At 49.1% G+C, this 17,127-nt stretch overlaps 1 protein-coding gene across 1 annotated transcript in view; it reads right to left on the bottom strand.

The window, feature by feature from the left end:
* Positions 1–17,127, bottom strand: part of FNDC1 (fibronectin type III domain containing 1) — a 93,919-nt gene that overhangs the window by 51,544 nt on the left and 25,248 nt on the right. Inside the window, exon 5 of the mRNA XM_040627495.1 lies at positions 3,984–4,190. Within this exon, the coding sequence (XP_040483429.1) occupies positions 3,984–4,190 (207 nt within the window). The remainder of the gene's footprint in view (positions 1–3,983; positions 4,191–17,127) is intronic.

The raw sequence follows: 17,127 nt of genomic DNA, 5'->3' as shown, positions 1-17,127 counted from the left end.
GAGGTCTTCCTTCGGGCCTTGCAAACTTTCACAGCAATGGGAAAATAAACCTTTTGTTTGTATAAACAGCATGTCAGTTAAACATAAAAAGGAGATGAGTGTTCAAAAACCTCACACAGAGAAACTTACAAACTGCTGTAGACCAGGCACGTTTCAGGGGAAGGGGGTACTATTTGACAACCCTCGAATAGCCTACCTCTCTCTCTCCCCACTCACTCACACACACACACACACACACACACACACACACACACACAGCAGGTGAAACTCATGCGGTGATGAGTAAATTATTATTTAGACTAAGGCTCTGACATGCTACTATCGAATTTTGAAATGTATGTTTTATAAACGGAAAACTCAAGTTTGTAATACTGGGATTCATAGAGCATCAGACTAAGCCTCCAAAAAGAGGAGTCTCTGCGGATGGTCAACTTTTTGGTGCTATTGACAAGGAAGCAGCCAAAGGGCAACAAAGAAAAACTCCCCCATCCAACCTCACAACCCAGGACCACATAGGAAAACCCTTAAAAAGCAGTGGCCCATCAAGAGCCCCCAAGAAATGAATAATTTCCCACAATTGATGTTTTTACATATTCGTCATGTATTTCGTAAAGTTCCTAGATTGTTTTTAACACCCAGATTCTTGACTTGCGAGCTCTCCACACTAAACCTGGCCCAAGATTACCGCGAAGGAAGAATAAACCAGAACAGTCCACGAGTGTGGCCCTGGTCTCTGCTGTGTTGAATGTGTCACCCCAGCTCCTCATTTAGCCCCAACGAAAGCCCCATGAGGAAGCTACTCTCACGGTCTCCTTCTCACAGACGAGAAACCAGGCTCAGGGGGATGGGATGACCCACCCACGGTCACGGCCGACGTGGCAGGGTCAGTGTGACACCAGGATTTACTACGGCAGGTGACGAGGGAGCAGGGCCCAGAGCCAAGTGCTGGTTTGGGAACAACCATCTCTTTTTCACAGAAATAATGACGACTCGCTGGTATCAGAACACGCTCCATTCTGTGCCCCCTGGTACTCTGGAAATAAAATATCCGAAATGACCCCAGCGTCACCAGCCCAGTGCCCCCTGAGACCCCAGGCACCACGGCCCCTCATCAGAGCCAGTGTATCGGCTCACTTCCCTGATCTGAAGTGTGTGACTCGGCAGAAACGCTGGACTTCGTCCAGAGTCCTAACTTCCTGAAGGCCCCTAAACTCACACACTCCTTCTCTATAACTGTCCTGCTCCCACGTGAGCCCCGGGGCTTGCTACGTCCTCTGGCCTCTGTCTCCCATGGCTGCCCCTGCTCCCCTGGATAGGACTTGGCCCTGGGCGCCCGCCGCAGCACTTGGGGCCTCCCGTGTCTGCTTCTATGGTCTCTGCTTTCACGACACCCTGTCCGTGGTCTGTCTCTGTGAGGGACTGCTGGGGCCCCGGTGCCCCCTGAGGGGCCTGACACAGAAGACATCCAATCACATGTGCTTCGTGAGTGACTGGCAGGGTGGGATTTTTGCTGACAGGACCTTGGGCTCACCTCTCTCCAAGTTTCCTTGGCCATTCTCTGTGGGCACCATGCTTTCAATGGCATCTCGGTCATAAACGGAATTAAAATCTTATGTAGGACACTCCTCCCATGACACAGTAGGCCCACTGGGACATCCTCCCCAGAATTCACCGCACCCTCCCCATCATGACGGAGCAATCGTCTGGGAAGCCCTCTTCTTCCTCATGGCAGCCTCGTAGAGTGTCCGCAATGGCAAGTCCAACACTTTGGTGAAAATTCAAAAGCCAACACGTTGTCGCAGAGGCATGGGGCACACTGTTCATCAGGCTGAAACTAGAGCCCAGCCCTGACCTCAGTTCCCACATTGGCTCAAGTTCAAGAAGCAATCAAATCCTTCTGTTGCCCTCAGATGAGCCAGGGGTCATTCCCAGGCAGATGAGAAACGTGTCCGCACCAAACGAGGTTTTACTGCATGGTGTCTATGGAAGACTCAGAACGATGAACACTTCGCACTGGAAACACGCTCCCCTGCAGTCTCAGGAATGCAGAAGGAGGGCCTCTCCTCTGCTGCTGATGTTCTGGGTAGAATTTGGCCCATTTACCCCCGCACAGTTCAACTATTCAGGGCAAAGGGTAGGCTTGGGAACGAATGACCGAAGAGTCTCCCGATGACTGGGCCTCTGGCTCTAGGTCTCACGGCTAATACCGAAGCCTCCCCAAGCACTGCCTGCTGTGATCCCGTGTGGCTTCTGGTGGCTCTGGAGCAGAGAGGTAGCTGGTCTTTTTGTCTGGGAGGTCTGGAGTCTGAATTTCGAGATGATTTGGATGCTCTGCCCAGCAGAACACCCATCAGACTTGTCCAAGGTTCAGCAGGTGGCTGAAGAGACAGCCGTGACTCAGGCGGTGACTCTGGGTTGTTTCAGGAAGGGAATCCAGGCTGGCCTTCCACTAGCGTCTCCAACCAGATCAATCTGGCCCCGAGCAGTGCCTGCCATGTGGCGCAGGGGGCCGGCCTTGGGAGTCCTGAGGAACTCAGAGCTGCTTATCCAAATTCCAGAATCTGTGGTCATGCCTCGAGCAGCGGGACTGTGTTCTCGGAGCACCTGAGGCACTGGGGGCCAGCACACCTGCTTCCCACAGGCAGCCCCGTTTCTCACCGGCCTGTTTCCTGAGCCCCAAACTGCTGGTCATTGTTGCTGCAAGCCTGGAACCCTCAGTCTGGCTTCTCCTCTCCCTTTCTTCTCCCATTTCTCTGTCTTGTCTCGCCGGTCTCATTTCCCACCACTTGCCTGTCCCTCGTCATGTTGACAGAAGACTTAAGGAGGCGCCACAGGCATCACTGCCTTCTCACGGGTGACTCTGTGCCCGGCACAGACCTTCAGCTCTGTGCTCTTCTGGGCTCCTTGCCCAGAGCCGGTTCTCCTTCCCACCTCCAGCCCATCTTGCCGAGGCTGGAAGCTGAGTGAGGCCTGGCTCGCGTTAGCAAGTGAAGAGATCATCAGGTCCCACTGGAGTCTTCTGGAAGGGCCCAAAAAATCATTCCCTTTCCTTGCTCAAGTACTGACCCAATTAGGAAGCGACTGAAGAATAAGCAGTGGGGCCAACATATTTCTTGCTGGTCAAGCTACGTTGGAGATCATGGGGCAAGTGTGCTTTCCTAGTAATGAGCCCCAGAATTACCAGGCTCTGCTGCCCAACAGCCCAGGGGCCTATGTGACATAGGCCCAGATGAGCTGAGCAGATCACGTGCTCTGTGCAGCCTGGCTTCCCTGCAAGAGGAGGACACACAAAGGGGCAACCCACATTTTCCCAGCACCTCCCGCCAAACTCATCAGGTCAATAAGGGGGCATGAGGAAAGGGGGAGAAAAGGAGGAGTTTGCAGCATCACCCTGCTTAGACCGTGGCCTGTGCCACTCTCTGGGCCTGTCAGTGAGTGAGAGCAACAAAAGGTCAGGCCTCAACCCAAGCTGGAACCTCCACGTTCCAGCAGACGTCCCCGTCCGCGTCCCATGGCCAGAGCTTCCTTCACACAATAAGGGCCTGCAAAGAAGGAGGAAGGCGGGCGTGGTGTGCAGGCTCCCTCAGCGGCCACACTTCCTCTTGAAAGGACTCAAAGTCCAGCGTCCTGGGAGCTAAGACAAAGCTTAAAAGAATAAAACGGTGAAAGCAGGGACAAGACGAGAAGAGTATGAGCTTCCCTCCGACGTGCAGAGAAATGGCCCAGCCGAAGGGACTGGGGCTATGGCATGAGGCGGCAGCTGATGGGCACGGGGAAGGGGGTCTCGTCCTGCCACTAACTGAAGGTTGAAAGGACAGAGGCATGGAGGGAGGATGGAGCCAAGAACACGGTTGTGAATAATCGTCACACCTGGAAAATGAACGCTACACCTCAAATATCATTTCCGGTCACGAACGAGCTTCTAAATACTGACATGATGGCAAGGTCATGAACACATCGATACCAATTAACGTTAAACTCACCCAGCTTTTTAATTTCGTGTGTCCGCTCATCTCTTGTCAGTGGGACATAATTCATCTTCCGGCCACTTTCCCCGTAGCCCAGAAGAAAACCGCGCGATCGGCGTGGACTCTTGGCTCCCGACAGGCGCGGTGCCTTCCACGCAACGGAGAGCCGGTCGTCTGAGGATCGGACCCGGACACGCAAGGGCTTGTTGGGCACTTCCTTTTCTTAAAGAGGACATGACACAGAAATTACTAAACAGTACACCCCTGAGAGTGAACCTCTGAGTCCACAGAGTCTGTCCGAAGACGGAGCTGCGACAATTAGCAGCCGGGCTCCAAACATCCATTTCTGGTAAATCAATTCTAGTAGGAGCACTTATCCCCCAAGGGTATCAACACTCAATGCACCCATTCCTCCCTGCAGTTCAGACCGAGAGGGCTCAAGAACTTCAAGTGAAAACATGCCATTGTGCGGCTGCCAGCCAGAAATCTTGGATGTTTTACAACGTTCTTTCTCATCTATTTTGCCTTCTTAAGGCCAAAACTATATATTCTTTGGTGAGAGCTAAAGGTCAGTGTAAAAATAGAGCAAACACACTTCTGTGCTATTTAAAACGGTCCTCCAGGAAGCTTTTTTCCACACAGGCTTTCCTTGTCTTTACAGTAAATCGCTAAGATTGCAATGCTAACCGGTTTTTGTGTTTTATCTCAGTTTCTCTCACACAGCTGTCTTGCCCCTCCAGACGAATGCCGCTGCAATCCCCAGTCTCTGCTCTTTCCTCCTTGAGAAATCAGTGTCGAGAAACCCTCTTGCTAAATGACCAATCTCAAGAAACACCCTGATTGTTAACTTAAAGCAATGCATTCTGGTGGCCAATACTTAGTGTTTAAAGTCTTGCTTTTACATCAAGTAAGAGCTGGTAAGTTTGGGAACAAGGCAGTGACGACCAGACTGCTTATTTCTGACACCAGCCACACTCTGGCCCTGCATCAGGGATACAATTTGGCTAATAAGCATCTCTTCACTTACAGAAGCCAGGTACTTCCCAGGCATTGCTCTTCAACCATCTCCATCGGCCCCGTTATTAGTCAATTCTTTTATTTTTTTTAATGGGTTTGTAATCATCTCAATGATTTCTTTTTTTTTTAAATAATTTTTTATTATGTTATGTTAGTCACCATACAGTATATACTTCCGTTATTAGTCAATTCTTGACTGATTTTTTAGACTGGAAAATTCCCAGCTAAGCAAAGACATAAAAACAAAATCTAATGTCATGAGTTAGCGTGAGCTTCAGTAGCACAATAAATCAAGAGCCATTGGAGATGGTTATTCTGAGAAGCCAGACACACGCTCCCATGTTTTGAATCTAATCAACAGGAATATCCTTTTGTACACTGGCTGGAGATAACCTGCTCCGTCACTGGGCACCCCCATTCCGAAAGGCTTCTAAGTGAACACCAGATTATGGTTCGGTAAATATTTTCCCCAATATACAAAATAGTCATTATTAAGATTTTTCAGTTTTGACCCAGTAACGCAGCCAAAGGACTAACTACATGGGACTTTCCCTGGCAGCCTGGTGTTGTGAGTGTAATCACTTCCCCTAGGGTTATACTAAACTGATCTCTGTTTTGATCCAAGTTAAGAGGTAGGTTCTCAATTTCAAGGACTAGCCTCTATAAAAATTAGGGACTACCAAGTGATTATGGAAATGAATAATATGCTCATTTATATAGTTCAAAAGAAAATAATTTGCCAAATGTGCTCAATACTGAGAGCCCAAGTCTTTAATGACACAGCACTGAGTAACTGCCTGAGTTTCTATATTAATCCTATGACTTGGTTGTTCTTATGAGTTCCCAATGGGGATCTCTCGTTCACACCCTTAATAATGTGATGTCCATGTTTCTAGAAAGATCCAGGCTGCCAAAACTTATTAAGACACAGGTGACTGTGTCACAGAGGTGGACGTGAATTTCCTTTATCGGCATGGGTCACTGATGACTAGACCTTGTGTGGGGCCTGAATGAAAAGGTTGTTTTTAAATACCGGGGGAAATGTCTCAAAAACCACGTATGAAAAGCAAAATCTGAATAACAAGGAGCACAATCAGTCTCATTTATCAACAATGATGTTTTGGTTTGTTTTCAAAGTTAGCAGATTTGTGGAGGACATTCGTCAGAACAAAACACATAACCAAGTTGACACTCTCAGGAATAGTGTTCGTGTCTTTTTCAGCTTTGCGCAAAGTTGTGAAATAGACTTGACACGAGCCACAAGCAAGGGCACAGAAGTTGAGAGAAAATTTCACAGGAAGCAAAAATCGTTGCTTCCTTCTGTCTTTACAGCTTCTAAATCGTCTTTCCCCTGTGTGCCTCTCATACAAACTGTCACCACACACACCAAATCCAACTTTAACTGAAGACCCTCCCGTGAGTAATGGCATCGAGTCTCTGAGGGTGAACCATCTGAGGTTGGGGTTTGTTTTCAGGGGGTGCCCAGCTTTGGGCAAGGGTTAGTACTGTGTTTTTTAGAAGTTTATAAAGTGAAAATGATCTCTGCCAATAGCATGTGATGTTTATTTTACTTCTATAGAAAGCTCATCCTCCTCAAGGGAACCTCTCAGTGATGTGGGCCTGAAAATGACGCCTGCTCAAGCTGCCACAGGCCATTTGCACTGCTTGGTTTTTGGGCAGAAATGACAGGGTTACCACCCAACCATGGCTGCCACAGTGTATTTCCTGAGGGGCAGCAGTAACAAGACAGATGTCCATGGTGCTATTATCAACTTGATTGTCCTCAGTGTTACTCCCTCCCCAGCTCTCGTTCTGAATCCCTTTGTGGCCTCCGGCAACGCTCGCACCCCTGCAGGAAGCAATACGTCAGCGTGGGAGTTCTGGGTGACCTCTGGCAAAATGGGCAAATGTACTGAAAACACACACATGGGTCTCACAGGAGTCGGATAAAAAATCAATTATTGCACAGAGATGGTATTCTCTGCCCTGCGGCTCCGCTCCAGTTCTGGGGCACTTCCGGCCACACACACTACAGGGTCAAGTGTTCCTGGAGGGCGTGCTGTCACTGCTGGAACGTGGCGGGTCTCTGCTCCCCGACACTCCACAGTAAAGCGCTGACAAAACTGTAAGAAGGAAAAAGACCATTGGAACAGTGACAGGGTCCCTGAGGAGCACGAAGTGCTAAGGTTCCAAGGACACGGAGTTCAGTCTCAGACAACACAAGTTTATTGCCTCAGGTGCCCAGCCTGTGGCTCTGGCTCGACTCCCACCAGGCCCCCTAGGCATCAGCCACACAGCCCCCCTCAAACTATACAGGCTTTCACCCCAGGCTCCAACCTGCTGTGTAGCCGCCCCACACCAGGGCCTGCTGAGCAAGGAACTCGGGGAACAGGGAGCAGGCTGCGGCTAGCCCCAGCCACCAACCGTGCTGCCTACTTTACACAGAACTTCACAGTTTACACAGGCCCTCATGGTTTAATTGTCCTTACAAGAGCTTCCTGGTTAAGTAGGATACATGTCATAATCCCCAAGAGAACACTGAGGTTCAAAGAGGTGAAGTCGCTGACCCAAGTCCACACGGCTACTAAGTGCCAAGTGAGGACCTGAATTCAAGCATGTGGGCTGGGTTCCATTCTCATCTCGCTAGACACCTTCCAGTTCCACTCTCTCCTCAGCCCACGTGCCATCCCACAACCACCTAACCTCTTCCGCCAATGAATGTGAAGCAAGGTTCTGAGCTGGGCAGGCCCTTCTCAGGGTGTGAGCATAATGTCTGGCACAGTAGGTATTAAGTGTGCGGGTGTGTGTGTGTGGGCGCGAGCACACATTTAAATGGACCGGACAGTACACACAGTACCAGTAAATGAGTAAGAGAAGGCCTCTCGCCAAGGACGCCCCGAGACCTCTCCCACCATACACGGAGGTCACTGACTCTGAAAACCACAGCCCCCCATCTTTCAAACCTTGGTTTTAGAAATCTTTTTTCAAGTATTTTGAAATTTTCCATTCTTTAATATTCTGGGATTCATACCATCAAACATCTTCTATAGATCTTTTATAGGTCATCTGGTAGTCCTCTTTTAAGCTGATGCACACATTTTAAGAAAAACCTATCCATATGGTTCAAATTCACTCGCCATGAAATTATTCCAGTGTTTTCTCTAAGCTGTATGTGATAGCTTCACAGAAGCCCTGTGAAATTTTTCTAATAAACCTCTGTAAGTCTTTTATCTTGAAAACAGGAAGTCATAATTGCCATGAGTCATCACGTTCACATTGACCAGTGCAGAGTGTATTTTAAACTTGGCGGGACACATTCCCTCCATTGCTCTTGGTACAACAGAACCAGGTAGATCGTACTCAGAACTGACCAATCACAGGAGACCCACAGCGGTTAATTATACACTGTCCACTTGGCCGGTCAGCTGTGCAACAGTTAGCACCTGGATTACAGCAGACTTCAGAAAGCCAGACAGGATTAGAACACCTCTCCTGATCTGTACTGCCAGCTACACAAATTGGCAAAAATACTGAAATTATACAGAATCGAAATCTGTTCTCTTCACAAAGAAAAAAAATTAAAAAATCAAAAGATCACCATGATGCTGTGCCCGTCTACAATCCAACGCTATCTGGGTGCCTTTGAGAACCTTCATGGAAGCTCAAGTTTCCTCCTCTGTAAAGTATATCCAGCATATCGAGTTTTGTAATATAATCCATGTAAAGCATTTAAAACTGTACCCGGCATACATTAAGCACCCATTAGGTGCTAGCTGTGTCTGTGACTGTGATAAAAATGAAATCCCTCATTTATCAGACTGTCTGGATGGGCGGGCCGCCCCCTCCAGACATGAGCCACGGTCGTATCACAGAGCTTACCGTGATGCCCTGCACATAGGGGGCACTAAAAAAAACGTGTCTCAAAGAACCAGACATAAGCAGAAGAACGCAGTATTGTCAAAGACTCTCTACATTGAAAACCTTCTCAGCTATGAGGTGGTCTAATCCAGACCCCTTTTTCTGCACCATAAACTGACAGCGCTATTCTTCGTCACCACCTAACAATGACCAATTGCTCTGAGCAAGCCCCGGCTCTTTGTTGGCATAAAAGGGTCCACGGCCACTGCTGTCTGGTGACCACTTTCCTCGGCCTGGTCTCGGCTAACAGGACACTCTCATTTTCCAGCAGAACGCCAGCTGTCACTCAGCACACAGCTCCGCTGAGCAACCTGACACCCTGCTTCACTGACCTCCCGGCTTCACAGAGATCAATAGTCCCGACCCTCATCCTCATGGCCTGAGAGGGCAGGCCTGTGTGCTCGCTGGCCTTCCGCTCACCCATCCTCTGCCCCCAGCAGCTTCCCCACAATCCCAAACATCAGACCCCGAGGCCAGGAGGGGCACTGGTCCAAACAGCAGGAAGGGGTCTGGCCTGTGAGGCCAGCGCAGTGGCCCTCACACCGCAGTGTGCATCAGACTCACCTGCAGGGCTTGTGAAAACACGTCCCAGCCCCCAGCTCTATCAGAGCCAGGTGAGTCCAAAGCTTCTGTGTACTTTTTTTTTTTTAATATTTTATTTATTTGACAGAGAGAGTGAGAGAGAACAAGCAGGGGGAGTAGCAGAGGGAGAGAAAGAAGCAGGCTCTCTGCTGAGCAAGGAGCCCAACGTGGGCCTTGATCCCAGGACCCTGGGATCATGACCTGAGCCAAAGGCAGATGCTTAACCAACTGAACTACCCAGGCGCCCCAGCTTATGTGTCCTTTGATGAATAAGCATAAGGAAGAGGAGGGAGGGCAGGAAAAGGGGAGAGAAGGAGCACTAGAGGGGGTGAAGATGAACTGTGGACAGCCAGAACAGAGACAGGACATGGGCTTTGCTGTCCCCACATGGAGTATGGATTCCCTGCCACTGACACAGGCCCAGGCCTGGCACTGAGTGATGTCTGCCAAGGGCTCCTTCCTGAGCAAGTTCTGACACATCATTCCTTAGAGACCTATGAATGCTTCACAAAACTCTCCTTCCACTCACCAACATTTGCAACACTTACACTGAAGTCTTTTGAATGCCGTTGTTTTCTTTTCCAATAAACATCCTCAATACTCTGACTTCTGGGTTTTTGTGTGATATTTGGATATGCCTAGCTATTTAATAATAAGGAGAATGGGTATCTTAGTTCTTTATTTAGAATAGTGTCTGTCACCATGTCACCAACCTTCATAAGTCATTGGATCCCTACCAGGTAGAAGTCATTTGACAAATGTCCTCACCATCACCCAGTAATGCCCCATTTACAGACAGAGTGAGGCTCAGGATGCTTAAAGGGGAATTTCGAAGCCAGATAGCAGGGGCACGAAGCTGGCCTGGAACTGCGGTCTGTTGGATCTGTAGCCCTGATTCTCTCTTCACTCTTGTTCAGAAGCTCCTGGTGGCTGCAGAGTTGGTGTCACCAGCAGCCACGCTGTGGCATAAGCATGATGCCTGCCCTGGGAGAAGGTCCCTTTTGGTGCCTCACAGACAACTTGGGGTGAAGGATCTGGTCTGCTGCTCCAGGAATCACCCCATGACTTCCATGCCACGAGTACACCCACTTACAGAAAACATCAGCATCGTCCCCAAGGACGTAGCTGCTCTTGAGGGAAGTCAGTCCATCTGTTCCATCAGAAGCCACTCATCACACGATTCCCCTGACATTTGTACATTTCAACACTCCAGGAAAGACCATGTGATGAACAGCCCAGCACCTGGGCAGCCACACTGATGGCTTGGCTGCCCGACTCATCCTGGGAAGCAGTCAGGACATTAAGGAGAGAATTTTTGCAACTTACACACATCTCTCTGCCCTCAGAGACACTAGAACAGCAGCCCTCGGCCCACTTAGAGGCAGTAGATCTTCAAAGGTCTACAAGATCTTGAAAGAAAGAAAAGAAGAGAAAAGAAAGAAAAACAACCTTGATCTCCCCCAAACTCACCAATGCCAATGTCTAATGATGTTATGGATTGTGGAAGCCCAAAGAGCCTTTCTAAAACATCAAACACTAACTCTTAAAACGAGCCAACCTGAGTGTCTTCGGTCAAGCTTCCACCTGCCCCCTGGCCCTGTCCAGTTCTTCACAGACTCTTCCCTCCTGCTCTCTGGGATCACACAGTAATGTCCAGACTGTCCCCAGATGAGATGCCACAGGGCATCCTACTCAGCACAGAGCAGAGAAAGGACAGTAGTCAGAGGCCAACCTCATGGGCTGTTGCGAGGCTGCCAGCACTTGTGCCCTAAACGGTGGCCCTCAAAATCCAGGAGGACTGTCTCAGAAACAAAGCAAATACTGTAAGCCATTCCGGGCTCACGCCACAGAGGCCATTTTGTCTTGTTCGGCTGTCTGTTGCACAAGACTGTGGAATCCCTCTATCACATAGGAGAGCTCCTCAAACTTTCCCGTCTAAGTTATTTAATAGCAAAGAAGATGGCACAGTCCCAGAAGCCTGGCTCAAGGCAATTTATTCACAAACTTTATCTCAAAATCTCACTTCAATTTTATAGACTACTCTTAAATATCTTGGTGTTTGTCTTAAAGTAGAAAGTAACATTTTGAAAGATCATCCAGAAAGCACTTCCTGTCGACATGGTCGATGTATCCTATGTCTTCATGGACTCCCGGAAGGGTGGTGTCCTGGCCCAGCCCCACGGACCTAGCATGAGGGGATCAGGGAGCTTCTCCAGCTGCGGAGGGTTCCTCCATTCGAGATGGGCAGGTGCAGTCACTGGAAGCATCTGCTCTAGATCCCTCTGGGGGTAGTGTCACTTCTAGAAGCACTTCCTGAGGACTCATGAGGGCCACGGAAAGCAAAGGGAGCAAAAGCCCTTTCCTGATCTCCTTAGCAGCTGAGATGCAGACATCTGGCATTTCTTCACTCCTCAGTGTAACATGGGGACAGCCTCCTGGACTATGGAAACCAAGATAAAGGAGTGGGAAGTATTCTGAGGAAAACTGTGTCTCAGTTCCAAGGTTTGTTTTGTTTGGTTTATTTGTTATAGTCTAAAGCTCTTCTGCATTGCTTTCATTCGGGAGCTGGACAGTAAGTAACGCACTTGTTTTCCGGAAATGAAAGACCTTGTTTCTATTGAGTGGTAACTGGTTAGTTTAACTTTTTACTGCGATCCAACATGCCCTTTGCAAACAGAAGACCCAGTCATGATATATGAATAGGTTGATAAGTTAAAAGAGAAGGGCTTTCTTTCAGGACTAATATCTGCATTTGCAGGGATCCTACATAAGGACCACATCCCTCTTCAGAGACCTCATGAGGGACATGCCTGCCCTCTTTTCCACTCAGACGTGGAAGGAAAAGCCCATGACAGACCCTGTGCAGTCAGACAGTAGCAGCTGGCCCCCAAGATGCTGACCTTGTCAGGAGCATTGGGTTTATTAACAGGTGCAGAACGTGAAGGCAAAGTCAGCAGCACCTTCACTCAAGGCCACACATGTGGGGACAGTTCCTCTCTCCAGCGTTTGGGCCCTGTCCTGCCGCTCAGAGCAGCCACTCGTCGGCCTCTGAAGTGAGCACCCACCCCACACCCGAGGAAACGGCCTCACTCCTGGTCGCCGGCTTCCTGGCCACTCGCTGATGGGAAAATCTGTGAGCACACATTCACATCCATCGATACAGAGGAAACACCACAGAATGAGTTGGGAAGCCTCTCCAGTCAACCACAGCTCCTGAGTCCCTTCCAAGGCATTTCTGTGGGGGCTGGAACCCCTGAGAGTTTTGCTCCAACCCTAGAACATTCAGCTATGGGAGAAGTTACACAGCACCGCACACAAGATTCCACTGCCTACTTTTTCACTGTTCAAGAATGGGCTCGAAGGTTGGGGAAGTCTACACTGTAATGGGAGAGGCAACTTTGAAGCAGGCACTCTGATAAGATGGGAGCCCCCCGGGAAGAAGGGGCATCCCCACAGCAGGTCTTGCTGTGTACACGCCTCGTCTTCACAGACCAGCCGCCTCGAGGAATTCCAATCCACAAATGCCCTCATGTCATTCCAAGACACAGAAGGCACGAATCAGGATCTCTGACTGAGGACAGCACCCCTCTGTGGCCGACAACCTGGCCCGCCCAGGACCACCCCCAGCATCAGAGGCTGAACTAGCCAGGGGCGACCCTGACCTTCTGACAGCCCGCTCTGCATCTCGCACTGCCCTCGCGCCTCTCACTGCCCATCTCCTCCGCCAAGGCACAGACACCGAGGGGAAGCAGCCTCCAAATACATTTCTGCTTAACACACATCGATGGAGCACCTACTGTGTGCTTGCCCCAGGCCCCGGAGATACAAAGATGAGTAAATCAAAGCACCCTGCCTTTGAGGTGGCTCACCATTTCGGCTGGGGTGCGGAAACTGATTTTTGCCTTGTAAACTGCACTTAATAAAACTCATGATTGCCTGAGAAAGCTACTGAGAAAATCAGGTCACCGACATTATTAAGTCCCCATTGGTCAGGGCGTTAATTGAAACTAGTGTGTGAAAAGAGGACCATCTGATTGTAATTACTTTAAGAAGTCTGGATTGGGGTACGCTTGAAGCGCGAGTCTGGCACACAGCAGCCCCCTGGCCCGGCTCCAGCATGGTCGGCTAGAGCCCTGGACGCAGCAGCACGGTGTGTGATCTGCGCACTGGTGCTACACCGGCACTTTTACCCAGAGTGACACCAACAGTCTAGATATGGTAATGGGGCCTTCTTCCTGGCTCACGTGGTGGCACGCGTGCCGTCACACACAGAGAAGGGGGGGGCGGCACAGACAACGGGGCCATTGGGACAGGTGTGTCCAGTGGCTCGCTGGTGACAATTCTCTATTCTGAGCAGCTCTGTGCACTCGGGCACGGATTCAACACCTAGAAACTGCAACTCAGTGTTTCTCCCTTTAATAATATGATTTTTTTATTTTGCTGACCTAAAACAGTAAAAGGGGTGGAGAAAAAGGCACAGAGCCATTTCTCAGTACTACAGATGGTTCCCAATTGCTTGCAAAGCTCAAAATCACCCAATAAAAGTGGTGGAATCGATCTGCTTCGTGTCCTAAATTCACAAAATTTCCCACCTGAAAGGAACCCCAGAACCTTAGAATAAAACTCAGAACCTGAGGCCGTTCTTAGAAAGGAACCTAGAACCTTCCCATCAAGTCCCAGCATTTCACAGCTGCAGGATTTTACAGGAATATGCTGCAGCTGCAGCCCGAGCCAGCCATGCGGAGTGGACAGGGTGGGGACTACAGCCTGATGGGGACTGTGCTCTCAAGTCAACAGGTCAGGAAAGGGCCCATCGCAGGACACTAGGGTTAGAATTTCCACTCTCCACATCAGTCACATTTAAATAAATTGGCAAGAAGATACACCCGAAGGTCCGTGCTCGTTTTGATGAACTATTGATAGAAAAGGCCAGAATTCATAATTATTTTTTTTAAGTTCTTTTGGTCTATTTATTTATTATTTATTTATTTATTTATTTATTTATTTATTTATTTATCAGAGAGAGAGAAAGAGAGAGAGAGAGAGAGCATGCACAAGCAGGGGGAGCGGCAGGCAGAGGGAGAAGCAGGCTCCCCGATGAGCAAGGAGCCCGATGCAGGACTCAATCCCAGGACACTGGGTTCATGGCGTGAGCCGAAGGCAGCCGCTTAACGAATTGAGCCACCCAGGCATCCCAGAATTCATAATTCTAGATTATGAAATACCCATTTCTCATATTCCATAGGTATTTCCTATGAAAGGAACACCAGGGAAGGAATTAAAGATGCCAAACTGTGGTTTGCATGGTTTGTTAGTTTCATTATTTCTATGTCAAATAATTTGATACCTATTCAACAGCAACTATCACCTTTTTGAGGCAGGCACAGAGGAGAGTAGCAGCCTCCATGACCTCGGGCCTGCCCTCGGGTCTGACCAGCATGCAAAGCAGCTTCACACGTACGAAGTCAGCCTTGAAGAGTCACAGGGACAGCAGTTCCCCTCAGAGCCAAGAAGAGGGAAGGGAGATGAGGGTTTGGAAGTCATGGGAAATAAGAGGAGGGGTGTCATGCTGATGACCTTTATTCTGCTAGGAGGAGGAGACAAGGCTAGAAGCGAGAGGAGGACAGGAGGAAGGAGCTTGAGCAAAGTGGCAACAGTTTGAAACTGCCAACCCATGGAACGAAGGAAGTACCTTGAGTAAGGACACTTAGAACAATTGCCAAGCAGCGCTGAGGACCCAGTTGGAGTTAGCAGACCAGCTGTAAGGAGTCACAAAGGTCCAGATCAGCTGAGCTTTTGCTTCTCCCACAAGGCCCAGCAATCCACATGCAGGAGGGAAACCAGGGAGGTAGGGGCCCTGGTATGGGGACTAGCAGGCCGCTGAGGCTGTCCCACGGTCAGGGGAGTTGGCCGAGCTGACACGAGCGGGACCAGGATAAGACAAGAAATGAGGCAGGAGATGACTTCAGACTGTGGAACTGGGAAGGGTCTATGGACCCAAACCCTGAGTAGGTCCAAAAGGGGGCTCAGGACAGTAAGGGAGTTTAAAAAGCGAGATACTGTGGACAGGAGCAACTCTACCACAGGCAGCAGGTGGCAGCAGCCGGAAACCATGAGGTGAGGCTGTCACGTGGGCCACCGTCATGGAGGACACCAGTGTGGACCGGCCATTATGAGCCAAGTGCCAACGTGTTATTTGTATTTGGGGAGCATCCTGGAGGTCAGGGAATGGCTGGGCACAGGTATGCCAGTGTTGGTTGAGAACAGCCAAGGAGAACTGTGAACTCAAGTCAGAGCTATAATTTAATTGTCTAAAAAATGAGCAAACTTCATGGATTAAAATATAATGTAAGAAAATACGAGGGAGAAATCAAACTTTTATCTCAGTACTATGTCTAATTTGGGCGCCTTTGTTTAAGGACAGCACGAATGACTAGATTTTTAGAAAACCATCACCTTATTAAAAATACACATGATCCTATTGAGAACAAAAATTTTCCAGATGAAGAGCCTAGTGAAAGCAGAATGACCTGCACACCCAGTCCGTGGGTTGGTTGGAGGCAGAGCTGGGCCGTGGTCTTGTCCTGACCCCACTGTCTGGCTCGGCACAGACCAAATGACCCCACAGCCGGTCACAGGATTAAAAGCTAAAACAACTTCAGAAAAGAAGTCTGCAGGGAAAGTAAATAAGATTCCGATATCTGAATGGACTTGGGACCTCTCTTCCCTGGGGACAAAACAAAGGGATATGGGTTGGCATCTCAACAGAAGGGATTTCACATTGAAATACAAAGAAAACTTTCTAACTAACAGATATAAGATGAGCTGCCCAAAGCCAAAGCCAGAACTTCCGGGAAAATTACAGTTCTGCTTAGTCCTCCTACTTTCTGAGTCCTGAGCACTATCAGATTTGGACGAGTGACTAGTCTGAGAATTAGTCAAGTCTGCCTGCCATGTTCTTCCTCCTCCTCACTCTCACCCCAGCCAGCAGTCCCCATACCAACTCAGCCTGGTGCCACCATCTTAGAGCCTCCCCGGCTCGCCCACCTGGCTTAGTCTGTATCTCAGTGCTGTTCATTTTTCAAAGAATTTATGATTCTGTGACAGGCTGAATTGTGTCCCCCCCAAATTCATATGTTGAAGTTTTGACCCCCAATTACCCCAGGATATGACTGTCTTTGGAGTCTGAGCCTTTTAGGAGGCGATTAAGTTACAATGAGGCCACTGGGGTGGGTCCTACTCCCATCTGGCTGATGTCCTTTTAAGGAAAGGAAAGTCAGAGACACGTAAAGACACCAAGAATGTGCGCTCACAGAGGAAAGAAAAGCCAAAGAGAAGCCTCAGGGGAAATCAAACCTGCTGATACTTTGATCTTGGACTTCCAGACTCTGGAACTGTCAGAGAAAATAAACATCTGTTGCTTAAGCCACCCTCTGTGGTATTTTGTTACAGAGTCCCTCACAGACTAATACAGATTATATGCGTTATTTTTTGCTTACATGTTTATTGTCTTTCTTTTCCACTAGAATCCAGTCTTCGTTCAGCCAAACCCTTGGTTGTCTTACCCACTATTGTATCTGTAGCCTCCAGACCTGCCCCTGGAAAGCCAATGGCACTGAATAAATGAATCTAATAATTAGGG

Source organism: Ursus maritimus, unplaced genomic scaffold, assembly GCF_017311325.1.
Source record: "Ursus maritimus isolate PB19 unplaced genomic scaffold, ASM1731132v1 scaffold_13, whole genome shotgun sequence".
In the NCBI taxonomy this organism is placed as follows: Eukaryota; Metazoa; Chordata; class Mammalia; order Carnivora; family Ursidae; genus Ursus; species Ursus maritimus.
Note: the sequence above shows the minus strand (reverse complement) of the source record. Positions and strands in the feature narration are given on the sequence as shown.